The 13,565-nt window shown below is 42.1% G+C and overlaps 1 protein-coding gene across 1 annotated transcript in view; it reads right to left on the bottom strand.

Annotated features, from left to right (window-relative positions):
• LOC126416974 (odorant receptor Or2-like) overlaps nucleotides 1–13,565 on the bottom strand; it is a 130,589-nt gene that overhangs the window by 13,893 nt on the left and 103,131 nt on the right. The window contains exon 3 of the mRNA XM_050084856.1: nucleotides 8,354–8,742. Within this exon, the coding sequence (XP_049940813.1) occupies nucleotides 8,354–8,742 (389 nt within the window). The remainder of the gene's footprint in view (nucleotides 1–8,353; nucleotides 8,743–13,565) is intronic.

Below are 13,565 nucleotides of genomic sequence, written 5' to 3'. Positions count from 1 at the left end.
GGAAAGTTCTGAACTAAGACGCAACAATAAGTCGCAGGAGGATGGTTGTTGCTGTCTTCTGAGATTACTTCATACTTGCATTGCCGCTGTGCCAAGTCTGTGGGCGCAAGTCGTTCATTAGCAGGATTAGTTTGAAGTGCCTGCTATGACATCGTGGTCATGAAGTGAGATTCGGGCAGTTTTTCGGTGCAGCTTCACGCGTGTTTTAAACATAGACTAATGCTTTGAAGAAATAACTCTTGCACTCGGTGATGTGTTTTCACATCGTGCAACTATATTGTTCAAATGTGTGTGAAATCTTATGGGACATAAATGCTATGGTCATCAGTCCCTAAGCTTACACACTACCTAACCTAAATTATCCTAAGGACAAACACACACACACACATGCCCGAGGGAGGACTCGAACCTCCGCCGGGACCAGCCACACAGTCCATACAATTATATTCAGGTAATAATTCCAAAGAGGAAATTTCACTCTGGAGGACGCTGAGAGGACGGGAAGGCCACGATCATCAGTTCCGGTGGAAAACATTGATGCTGTGAGGAAAATGCTAGAGGAAGACTTGAGAATGACCTATAAGCAGATAGAGGATACCTTAGGGCTAAATGCAACAGCAATTCGTTCGATTCTGCATGATCCTGTACAAGTAAAGAAACTTTGTTGTCTCTGGGTGCCGCGTAGTCTGAAGGAAGAGCAGATAACACGACGTGTGGTTTGGTGCAGGCACATGTTAAAGAAATTTTTTGAGGGATAATTTCAGAATGTGAATTACATCGCGATAGGTAATGAGACTTGGTTGTACTATTGTGACGTACCGACTAAGACTCAAAACAAGGTTTAGGTCTTTGAAGATGACGACACATCCGTAGCTGTCAGAAATTCTCGATCCCTAAAGAAGAAAATGATAGGTTTCTTTTTTCGAATCGAGTGGAATTGTCGAGCATGTTGTTGTGGAAACACAGAAGCCAGTCACATCCAAGTGGTACATTGAGCAGTGCCTCCCAACGTCATCCAACCTTTGAAGAACCTGCGACCGAAGTGAAGATTGGACTCTTGGTTCCCCTATCACGTCAACGCTAGAGCTCACCGCGCCAAAGCATGCACCGAATATTTGCGGGGTACAGGACTGAAACTTGTTGAGCACCCTCCTTACAATCCAGACATTGCTCCTTGTGACTTCGCACGTGAAAGTGAGGCTGAAAGCAGTGCAATTTTCAAGTGATGAGGATTTCCTGAGAGCTTGGTACAACCAGTGTGCTTTACTCCCTGCAGGAACATGGGAGAACTGGTTCAGGGGTTGACTTCTGAGGACGGAGAGGTGTATTCCGTATGGAGGGAATTACTTCGAAAAAATTAAATGAATAAAGCTGTATTCCAAAACTTACCTAGTACACTTTACTCACTAAGAAGATCATGAATATCAGCTACGTGAACCTAGGTGCTAGCAGTGGTAGTGTTTCAACTGTAGCAAATTTCTTTTGCTTTCATCTCACAGCATGTATTTTGTACATCTGCCGTTACTACTTTAAACCCCCGTTTATATCTTAGATAAAAATTATGAAAGACTAGAGTATGTACAGGTGGAATTGTTCATGTGTGTACACGATAAAGTTGATGAGTTACTCGACATGTGCAGTGTACCTATACAGTATGGCCAGAAACAGTCTGAAAAGTTATTGTTAAGAGAAAAATTCGATACCATTGAAGTTAGCCAATCAGGAAGTTGTGCGTGCGAATTCAAGATGTCCCCCCAGAGACGGTGCCGCTACACGTGTTCTTTGTTTGATTTCTTACAGCTGAACAAGACAGCGATACGAAACTGGGCATGGACGGTAGTGAGGACAGAATCCAATCCAAAGGCTCACCAGTCTCGCACCCTGTCATCTACGCTATGACAACAACTGACATTAACAGTATCTGGCGGGCAGCTTGAGTCTGCCTGCGCAACTGTCTGATTGGCTAACTTCAATGCTAATTAGCTCAGAAACGGTACAACGTATCAAATTTTTTTCTTAGCAGTTATTTCTCAGGACGGCCTATCCTGCAACACCCTTACAAGCTTTTCAGGTTGTTTCTGACCACACTGTGTGTTCCTACAACAGTTGACGAAAAAATGACGTTTATTATCTATTGTTAAAGCCGTCGGTGGCTCAGAAAAGAGTTCAGTATGCACCAAAAAATGTTTAATGTGATGTCCAAAAACATTAAATGTCTCATAGGTGGAAAACCAAGTTTTAGATGTAATCTAAAGTCATTTCTCATTGGAAACTCTTTCTACTGCATGGAAGAATTTTTAATGAAAAACTGGTAGCCCGTAAAAAATAAATAAAAACTAAAAAAGACCAGTGTTGAAATGTAACTGAATAAATGGAAAATGGAAATGAAATCCCATGCAGCTGGACAGAGCGCAGGGGATGATGCGGGAGACCCGCACCATCGTACTAGTCAAGGTCCTAATGGATATGATTTGCCATTGCCTTCCTCCGACCGTAATGGGGATGACTGATGATGAAGACGAAACACCATGTAAGTAGGCTGTTTAGGTTTTAATGTTGGTAACGCCACGTAGCGCTCTGTATGAAAATCACTGACTGTGCTGTGTGCAGTCTGTGGCCGGTTTGCATTGTTGGAATATTTGCTATTGTAGTGTTGGGCAGTTGGATGTGAACAGCGTGTAGCGTTGCACAGTTGGAGGTGAGCCGCCAGCAGTGGTGGATGTGCGGAGAGAGATGGCAGAATTTTGAGAGCGGTCGATCTGGACGTGTGTCCATCAGAAAGAGTAAATTTGTAATACTGGATATCATGAACTGATATATATATGATGACTTTTGAATATTATTAAGGAAAATACATTGTTTGTTCTGTATCAAAATATTTCATTTGCTAATTATGCCTATCAGTAGTTAGAGCCTTCAGTAGTTAGAATCCTTTATTTAGGTGGCAGTATTGGCGCCCGCTGTATTGCAGTAGTTCGAGCAACGAAGATTTTTGTGAGGTAAGTGATTCATGAAAGGCACAGGTTATTGTTAGTCAGGGCCATTCTTTTGTAGGGATTATTGAAAGTCAGATTGCGTTGCGCTAAAAATATTGTGTATCAGTTTAGTGTTGATCAAAATAAGTAAAGAGATAAATGTCTGAGTACGTTCAGTTCTGGTCAGCTGTTTGAAAATCAAATAACGTAAGAGGTTTATCAGCACAGTAATTCATAAAATTTTTCTAACGGGAGGTTTCAAACAACATCCAGTCATCTCGTGGCAGGTGAAAAATCCCTGATCCCGCCGGGAATCTAACCCGGGACCCCGTGCTCGGGAACCGAGAGCGCTACCGCGAGACCACGAGCGGCGGACTAACTGAATGAATGTGACTTAAAATATGCCCCCATGAACCATGGACCTTGCCGTTGGTGGGGAGGCTTGCGTGCCTCGGCGATACAGATGGCCGTACCGTAGGTGCAACCATAATGGGGGGGGGGGGGGGGGGGAATTTGTTGAGAGGCCAGACAAACGTGTGGTTCCTGAAGAGGGGCAGCAGCCTTTTCAGTAGTTGCAGGGGCAACACTCTGGATGATTGACTGATTTGGCCTTGCAACACTAACCAAAACGGCCTTGCTGTGCTGGTACTGCGAACGGCTGAAAGCAAGTGGAAACTACAGTCGTAATTTTTCCCGAGGGCATGCAGCTTTACTGTATGGTTAAATGATGATGGCGTCCTCTTGGGTAAAATATTCCGGAGGTAAAATAGTCCCCCATTCGGATCTCCGGGCGGGGACAACTCAAGAGGACATCGTTATCAGGAGAAGGGCGTTCTGCGGATCGGAGCGCGGAATGTCAAATCCCTTAATCGGGCAGATGGGTTAGAAAATTTAAAAAGAGGAATGGATAAGTTGACGTTACATATAGTGGGAATTAGTGAAGTTCGGTGGCAGGAGGAACAAGACTTTTGGTCAGGTGAATACAGGGTTATAAATACAAAATCAAATAGGGGTAACGCAGGAGTAGGTTTAATAACGAATAAAAAAATAGGAGTACGGGTAAGCTACTACGAACAGCATAGTGAACGCATTATTGTGGCCAAGATAGGCACGAAGCCCATGCCTACTACAGTAGTACAAGTTTATATGTCAACTAGCTCTGCAGATGATGGAGAAATTGATGAAATGTATGATGAGATAAAAGAAATTATTCAGGTAGTGAAGGGAGTCGAAAATTTAATAGTCATAGGTGACTGGAATTCGAGAGTAGGAGAAGGGAGAGAAGGAAACATAGTGGGTGAATATGGATTGAGGGAGAGAAATGAAAGAGGAAGCTGTCTGGTAGAGTTTTGCGCAGAGCATAACTTAATCATAGCTAACACTTGGTTCAAGAATCATAAAAGATGGTTGTATGCATGGAAGAATCCTGGAGATACTAGAAGGTTTCAGATAGATTATATAATGGTAAGACAGAGATTTAGGAAACAGGTTTTAAATTGTAAGACATTTCCAGGGGCAGATTTGGACTGTGACCACGATCTATTGATTATGAACTGTAGATTAAAACTGAAGAAACTGCAAAAAGGTGTGAATTTAAGGAGATGGGACCTGGATAAACTGACTAAACCAGAGGTTGTACATAGTTTCAGGGAGAGCATAAGGGAACAATTGACAGGAATGGGGGAAAGAAATACAGTAGAAGAAGAATGGGTAGCTCTGAGGGATGAAGTAGTGACAGCAGCAGAGGATCAAGTAGGTAAAAATACGAGGGCTAGTAGAAATCCTTGGGTAACAGAAACAATATTGAATTTAATTGATGAAAGGAGAAAATATCAAAACGCAGTAAATGAAGCAGGCAAAATGGAATACAAACGTCTGAAAAATGAGATCGACAGGAAATGAAATGGCTAAGCAGGGATGGCTGGAGGACAAATGTAAGGATGTAGAGGCTTATCTCACTAGGGATAAGATAGATACTACCTACAGGAAAATTAAAGAGACCTTTGGAGAAAAGAGAGCCACTTGTATGAATATCAAGAGCTCAGATGGAAACCCATTTCTAAGCAAAGAAGGGAAAGCAGAAAGGTGGAAGGAGTATATAGAGGGTCTATACAAGGGCGATGTACTTGAGGACAATATTATGGAAATGGAAGAGGATGTACATGAAGATAAAATGGGAGATACGATACTGCGTGAAGAGTTTGACAGAGAAAACAAGACCCCGGGAGTAGACAACATTCCATTATAACTACTGATAGCCTTGGGAGAGCCAGTCCTGACAAAACTCTACCATCTGGTGAGCAAGATGTATGAGACAGGCGAAATACCTTCAGACTTCAAGAAGAATATAATAATTCCAATCCCAAAGAAAGCAGGTGTTGACAGATGTGAAAATTACCGATCAATCAGTTTAAAAAGTCACAGCTGCAAAATACTAACGCGAATTCTTTACAGACGAATGGAAAAACTGGTAGAAGCCGACCTCGGCGAAGATCAGTTTGGATTCCGCAGAAATGTTGGGACACGTGAGGCAATACTGACCCTATGACATATCTTAGAAAATAGATCAAGGAAAGGCAAACCTGTCTTTCTAGTATTTGTAGACTTAGAGAAAGTTTTGACAATGTCGACTGGACTATTCTCTTTCAAATTCTAAAGGCGGCAGGGGTGAAATACAGGGAGCGAAAGGCTATTTACAATTTGTACAGAAACCAGATGGCATTTATAAGAGTCGAGGGACATGAAAGGGAAGCAGTGTTTGGGAAGGGAGTGAGACAGGGTTGTAGCCTGTCCCCGATGTATTTAAATCTGTATATTGAGCGAGCAGTAAAGGGAACAAAAGAAAAATTCCGGGTAGGTATTAAAGTCCATGACATTGTAATTGTGTCAGAAACAGCAAAGGACTTGGAAGAACAGTTGAACGGAAAGGACAGTGTCTTGAAAGGAGGATACATGATGAACATCAACAAAAGCAAAACGAGGACAATGGAATGTAGTCGAGTTAAGTCGGGTGATGCTGAGGGAATTAGATTAGGAAATGAGACACTTAAAGTAGTAAAGGAGTTTTGCTATTTGGGGTGCACAATAACTGATGATGGTCGAAGTAGAGAGGATATAAAATGTAGACTGGCAATGGCAAGGAAAGCGTTTCTGAAGAAGAGAAATTTGTTAACATCGAGTATAGATTTAAGTGTCAGGAAGTCTTTTCTGAAAGTATTTGTATGGAGTGTAGCCATGTATGGAAGTGAAACATGGACGATAAATAGTTTGGACAAGAAGAGAATAGAAGCTTTCGGAATGTCGTGCTACAGAAGAATGCTGAAGATTAGATGGGTAGATCACATAACTAACGAGGAGGTATTGAATAGAATTGGGGAGGAGTTTGTGGCACAACTTGACAAGAAGAAGGGACCGGTTGGTAGGACATGTTCTGAGGCATCAAGGGATCACAAATTTAGCATTGGAGGGCAGCGTGGAGGGTAAAAATCGTAGAGGGAGACCAAGAGATGAATACACTAAGCAGATTCAGAAGGATGTAGGTTGCAGTGAGTACTGGGAGATGAAGAAGCTTGCACAGGATAGAGTAGGAGAGCTGCATCAAACCAGTCTTGGGACTGAAGACCACAACAACAACAAAAATATATTCATTAATGTTAAGACTACTCACACCTGTAAACTGATTCGTTCCATATCATTTCCATAAAACAGTCGTTCGAGTAATCTACGGAGTTCGCAACTAACTAGCTACTGTATATGGCGTGCAGATCCTCATATAAGTGATTTGCCATTGTCTTGGATGATGTGTCACACAGGTTACCACCAATAATATCTTATATCTTATGCCGTCACTACAACTGATGTTGCAGAAACCTTTGCGATTCAGCTCAGGACATTGGAGCACATCTTGTACGCCAGAGACTAGACAGTGTCACCTCTCCCGTGCATGCCTACCAGACTGTAATGATGATTATTCTGCCAACTCCGACCTGATACATCTAACATGGAAACCACAAAGCTGCGATTTATCTCCGTCGGCTATTGTGGCAGACGTATTTTCAGTACAGGGGCAATAATATGCTGAACCACAAATTCGTGTAATATACATCAAAGTGTCTATGGGAAACATATCATGCCCTCGGTGGCATCTAATACTCAACCATTCTTTGTGCCACAACGACTTTTCGTGTTAAACTGGCAAGGAGCAGAAAATTAGTGATGTTACATCTCTGAAAAACAATGCGTCTGTTACCATCTGCTTCCTTGTGGATCAATACTGTTGGAATTCTGTCCAGCTGGATTATTTCTAACTGCTCTCATCCAGAGAAATGTAAAGAGAATTTAACGACAAGGCATTGCATTATGCTAGCGGTTTCTTCTAATAAGCTAAGAGAACGGCTAGTGGCTGTGACCTTCGATACGAAAAGAAATAGCTTCATGTTGTGAGTAATGGAAGGTGGTAAACGTGAAACAGCAAGTTAAGGAACCGGAAAACTGGATACAGTAGAGTAGAGTGTTGTACTGGAGGTAGTGTACCTAGGTAAACATTACGCTTCTTGGTCGGTATTTCAGTCTATGATAGATTTTAAAATCACATGAAGGATCGCGCAGTAGAGACGGCCATAAGCGTATTTGTTGTTACGAGATGTCAGGCTGTATTTTCTGCCACACTTGAAATATTTATAGTTCTACATATTTAAGCGCTGCATGATACACAGACGGAAAAAGCGCAAGATCAAAAAACAATTAACTTAGGCTAATGATATTTCGGAATTACATTTGTTTAGGCAACATATTTAAGTGATTAACATTATAAGGTCAGAGATTAATGTAAGCGCGACGTAAGCCATTTTAAATATGGAATGCTGGTACATTACGGTTCGGTGTAACCGCCAGACTGTTTAATGCAAGCAAGTGCATACATTGTGTTGTACAGTCGCATGAATTTCACATACAAACACAACTTTCGTCCTCATCTGCGGAGGATGTTTTCAAGGAGCATCGTAGCTTCTTTGAATGTCAGATTCACACAATGATTCGCTCAGTAGCGAGACAGGGTGTGAATCGGACACTCAAGAAGCTATGATCCCCTTTTAAAATGCTCTCCGCAGGCGAGGACGAAACATTTGGTTTATATGTGAAATGTATTCGATCATGGCATAAAATCCCGGAAGATTTTGTTAATTGTAATGTCTCCATAAGTGGAAGTTTACATTTTACACAGAGATAGAGAACGTTGTGTCAAGTTAGTGGCAGATTAAGTTCTCCCTCAGATCGAATTTCTCAGTGGTCTCTATTCTTACCTAATAATAGTTTGATGGTGGAGGATATTTTGTCGTATTCTGTCCTGTATTTGGCCTGTATGACCGTTTCCGACAGACTTCTTCTGTTTAATCTCCTCATCTCCTTTCGCCACATTGACCAAATTTCTGCTGAGAATTCGCAGTTGCAGACGTAACTGCACAATTAGGCTGACGCTGAAGGAGTCGGAAGCCATGGTCATAACTGCCGTGTGTAGAGTGGCAATCGCGCAGAAGATCCAGTTGACAATGAATACCAGGGGCCTCGTCACATCATATGGCAACACCATCTCGTACGGGACGCCCTCCACGGTGAAGCCGAAGCATATCACTGGGAAGACGAGCCACCACATGCTGCCGGCCGCTCCGAAGCACAGGTAGGCCTTCACCACGCGTCGTAGGCGGCGACCGTGATCGCGCAGCAGAGGGACGTCTTCTGCCGTCAGGAACTCCACAAAATCGCGCTCCACCTGCCGACAGTACGACCTCGGATGGAAAACTGCTCCCTGTTATCTAATGTTTAAAAACTGATCAGATGCATTGTGCCATTGTATCTTACACTGGTTCCCAAAACCCCAATTACATCATATTGAGCTGGTGCATAAGTTCGTAGGCTTTTTCCACAACTTAAAGAAAACAGACACACATAAAAGAGATCTCCGTCATCAGTAATCTATTCTCCTTCACTACTTTCAATAGCCTAAAATGGTTCAAATGGCTCTGAGCACTATGGGACTTAACATCTGCGGTCATCAGTCCCCTAGAACTTAGAACTACACTACTGGCCATTAAATTTGCTACACCACGAAGATGACGTGCTACAGACGCGAAATTTAACCGACAGGAAGAAGATGCTGTGATATGCAAATGATTAGCTTTTCAGAGCATTCACACAAGGTTGGCGCCGCTACAACGTGCTGACAGGAGGAAAGTTTCCAACCGATTTCTCATACACAAACGCTGCATTACAGAGACAGGAGCGTCTGTGATGGTGTACTCAACGACGAACGAGGGTGCACGAATGGAAAAACGTCATTTTTTCGGTTGAATCCAGGTTCTGTTTACAGCATCATGATGGTCGCATCCGTGTTTGGCGACATCGCGGTGAACGCAACTGGAAGAGTGTGTTCGTCATCGCCATACTGGCGTATCATCCGGAGTGATGGTATGGGGTGCCATTGGTTACAAGTCTCGGTCACCTCTTGTTCGCATTGACGGCACTTTGAACAGTGGACGTTATATTTCAGATGTGTTACGACCCGTGGCTCTACCCTTCATTCGATCCCTGCGAAACCCTACATTTCAGCAGGATAATGCTCGACCGCATGTTGCAGGTCCTGTACGGGCCTTTCTGGATACAGAAAATGTTCGACTGCTGCCAGCACATTCTCCAGATCTCTCACCAATTGAAAAAGTATGGTCAATGGTGGCCGAGCAACTGGCTCCTCACAAGACGCCAGTCACTACTCTTGATGAACTGTGGTATCGTGTTGAAGCTGCATGGGCAGCTGTACCTGTACACGCCATCAAGGCTCTGTTTGCCTCAATGCCCAGGCGTACCAAGAGAGGCCAGAGGTGGTTGTTCTGGGTACTGATTTCTCAAGATCTATGCACCCAAATTGCGTGGATATGTAATCACATGTCAGTTCTAGTATAATATATATGTCCAATGAATACCCGTTTATCATCTGCATTTGTTCTTGGTGTAGCAATTTTAATGGTCAGTAGTGTACTTAAAACTAACTAACCTAAGGACATCACACATCCATGCCCGAGGCAGCGGTCGCGTGATTCCAGACTGAAGCGCCTAGAACCGCTCGGCCACAGCGGCCCGCTCAATAGTCTACCAAAGCTGGAGTAATAGAAATCAAATGTCAGAAGCGATGGTTACATCTCTGAGAAGCAATTCCTGGTACACCACACCGTAGCTGTTCCAGCAGATACATAATATCGTCTTTTGTGGCTGCGCGCAGATCTTCGTACAGGCAGTTTCTGCTTTGTTTGGGCTCAACCATTCCTTTCTTTTCCTTACGTTAACATAAAGACACCATTTATCATCTCGTCACCATTAGCGATACAGGATAGGAATGGTCTCGAATCCACTTACGTGGATCATAGCGGATTAATCCGTTTAAACTGTCTTCATCAAACCCCGAAGGCCTTCCTGAACGCGGAGAGTCACTAATATCAAAACGATCGTCTTTAAAACGAGAAAACCATTTTCTTGCCTTACTCTGTCCAGTGCCATTATCCTCATACCTGCTGCAAATATTTCTGGCTGCCTCCACCGCTGTCACCCAGTCCTTCAACTCAGACAGAGAAAAATGTCGGAAACGTGCCATTTTCTTGAACTGGTATCCCATTTTCTAGCGTCTAGATGTCTACTCACTATCTCCAAACAACAGAATGCCAATATGTAAACTCACACAGCAACACTGAACTACGAATAAAAAATAACCGTTGATAAATAAACCTATAGTAACTGTAACACGAAATAAGACGAACTTATGCACCCACTTAATATGAAAATTCTTACATTACAGTAAACACATCGTCATGGATGCGGATAAAGCCCATACCAGCTTGAAGTGGAAAATTGAAATGTTACTACCTACCTAATTGGGACTCTAAAAATTGTGCGTGGCTTCGATTGTGTCTCAGTTCAATAATGGCTGCCTCTTCACGATGATCTATATCTACATGATTACTATGCTATTCACAATAAAGTGCCAGGCACAGGGTTCAATGAACCACCTTCAAGCTGTCTCTCTACCGTTCCACTCCCGAACGGCACGCGGGAAAAACGAGCACTTAAATTTTTCTGTGCGAGCCCTGATTTCTCTAATCTTATTGTGATGATCATTTCTCCCTATGTAGGTGGGTGCCAACAGAATGTTTTCGCAATCGGAGGAGAAAACTGACGACTGAAATTTCATGAGAAGATCCCATCGCAACGAAAAACGCCTTTGTTTTAAATGATTGCCACTCCAATTCACGTATCATGTCTCTGACACTATCTCCCCTATTTCGCGATAATACAAAGCGAGCTGCCCTTCTTTGTACTTTTTCGATGTTATCCGTCAGTCCCATCTCATGCGGATCCCACACCGCACAACAAAATTCCAGAATAGGGCAGACAAGCGTGGTGCGAATCGCAGTCTTTGGTTTGCTCTACCCACAATATTATCTATGTGAATGTTCCAATTCAGGTTATTGTTTGACTTATAGCGTAATCGAAATTTAACTGATTTCTTTTAGTACTCATGTGAATAACTTCACACTTTTCTTTTTTCAGGGTCAATTGCCAGTTTTCGCACCACACAGTGAAAGGTGGCTACACTGAGTCACAGCGCCAGAGATTGCGCCAAAGAGTATTATTCAGCCGCCTCCACTGGCAGTGCTTGTTGAGATGTGGTAGTGGAGAGTGCTTGTCGAGAAGTCGTGGTGGAGAGTGCTTATTGAGAAGTGGGCAGTAGGAGTTCCGATGTAGCCGTGACTATTTGTGAGCATGTTGTATGCAGTTGTTCTGACGGGCTAGACAGCCGATGCTGTTCGATTGCGGATGTTGTAATGATCAGAGTGTATGTTTCGTCAATACATATGAAGGTAATAAATTTTTTATTTTTATTTCAAATGTCTTACACAATAATGCCTCTCTGTCACAGGTTCAGTCAACAAAGCATCTGGCTTGTGTTCATGTATTAGAGTGTAATTCTGGTTTCTATGTGCAAGTATAGTATTTCAGTTTTATTTAATTAATTCAGTGTAAATGGTATTTAAAACATCTTGTCTTTTTGAGGAAGAACCGTGCCAGATGTGTGCGTTGAATCACAATTCCACACACAGAACAGTTACACTTGTGTTTTGTTGTTTCGTAGGTTTTATAGTTGCTGGGGACTTAATTAAAGCCGGCCGGTGTGGCCGTGCTGTTAAAGGCGCTTCAGTCTGGAACCACGTGACCGCTACGGTCGCAGGTTCGAATCCTGCCTCGGGCATGGATGTGTGTGATGTCCTTAGGTTAGTTAGGTTTAATTAGTTCTAAGTTCTAGGCGACTGATGACCTCAGAAGTTAAGTCGCATAGTGCTCAGAGCCATTTTTTGACTTAATTAATTAGTTGTGTTAACGGAAGTTTTCTTTCACTCTTTGTTGTTATTCTATGCAGTCAGATTGCGTACTAATACCAGTCAGAGCCAACCGGTTACGAGACTTCGTAGCCGGACATTCAGCTATTAAAATTAAAATTATTTGCATAAAATTTTAATTAAGTCCCCATGCACGTGGCGACCGCTGCTTCGGATCGTCCCTTGGAATCTTCTGATAGTAAAAATAGCAGACAGTAGTATTGTTGTAGCAATTTGTAGTTAAGTAATTGTAGTCTATATTGCATGTGTAGATTTGGTAATTGAACATTTGTAGTTGTCTTGTCATCCTTCTAATGGTATTTTTGCAGAATTTAATTTTTGATGTCTTGTATACGGGTTTGACAATTTTGTGCAATTATGAAGATTTCAATTGTTCGTTAATCGTGTTTGTCGGAAAGCTTTTCGTGTGAATGGTATTGTTGGAGATAAAGTGTCATTGTGTGTAATTTTCGTATAGGAACAAGTTTTGTATATTTTGTAAATGATTACGCGATCGATGAAAAAGGCAAAAATGATGAATAGTGAGAATGACGAAATTGTTAACATGGCGAACTCGCCAACACATGAGAATAGTATGATGAATAATGAAGTAGAAAACAATTTAATAAGTCGGGAAAATAGTCCGGAACCAATTCAAAATTTTTCACAATCAAAAAATTTTCAGAATACGAGATTAACGACAGAAGACTCTGGAATAGTATCGAACACAGATAGCTTTATGGCTATGCCGAAGGAAGTTAGTTTTACGGGAAATGTTAGGAGCGAAAAGAATTTTGAACCAGTTAATATGGAGCAGTTGATGAGTGCAATATTTAATTTGGGATCTGAATTAAAAACAGTGGGATCACAGTTACGATCTGAAATTAAAACTGATATGGGAACAATGGAAACACGGTTAGACTCACTGGGATCACAAATAGGAACAATTAAAACAGAGATAGGAACAATTAAAATTTATATGGGAACAATGGAAACACGGTTAGACTCACGAATAGGGACATGTTTCAAAAACATGAAAGATGAATTAAAGCAAGAAATTAGAGAAGAAGTACAACCGATTTTGAATGCTCACAATAATAGGAAGAAAGAGATCGCGTGATAGTACAAAAATTTTCAGAGTTAAATTTACAACGTGCACACGATAAGGAAG

This window comes from Schistocerca serialis, chromosome 8 (assembly GCF_023864345.2).
Source record: "Schistocerca serialis cubense isolate TAMUIC-IGC-003099 chromosome 8, iqSchSeri2.2, whole genome shotgun sequence".
In the NCBI taxonomy this organism is placed as follows: Eukaryota; Metazoa; Arthropoda; class Insecta; order Orthoptera; family Acrididae; genus Schistocerca; species Schistocerca serialis.
The sequence above is the reverse complement of the archived record's forward strand: the minus strand, read 5'-3'. Positions and strand labels throughout refer to the sequence as shown.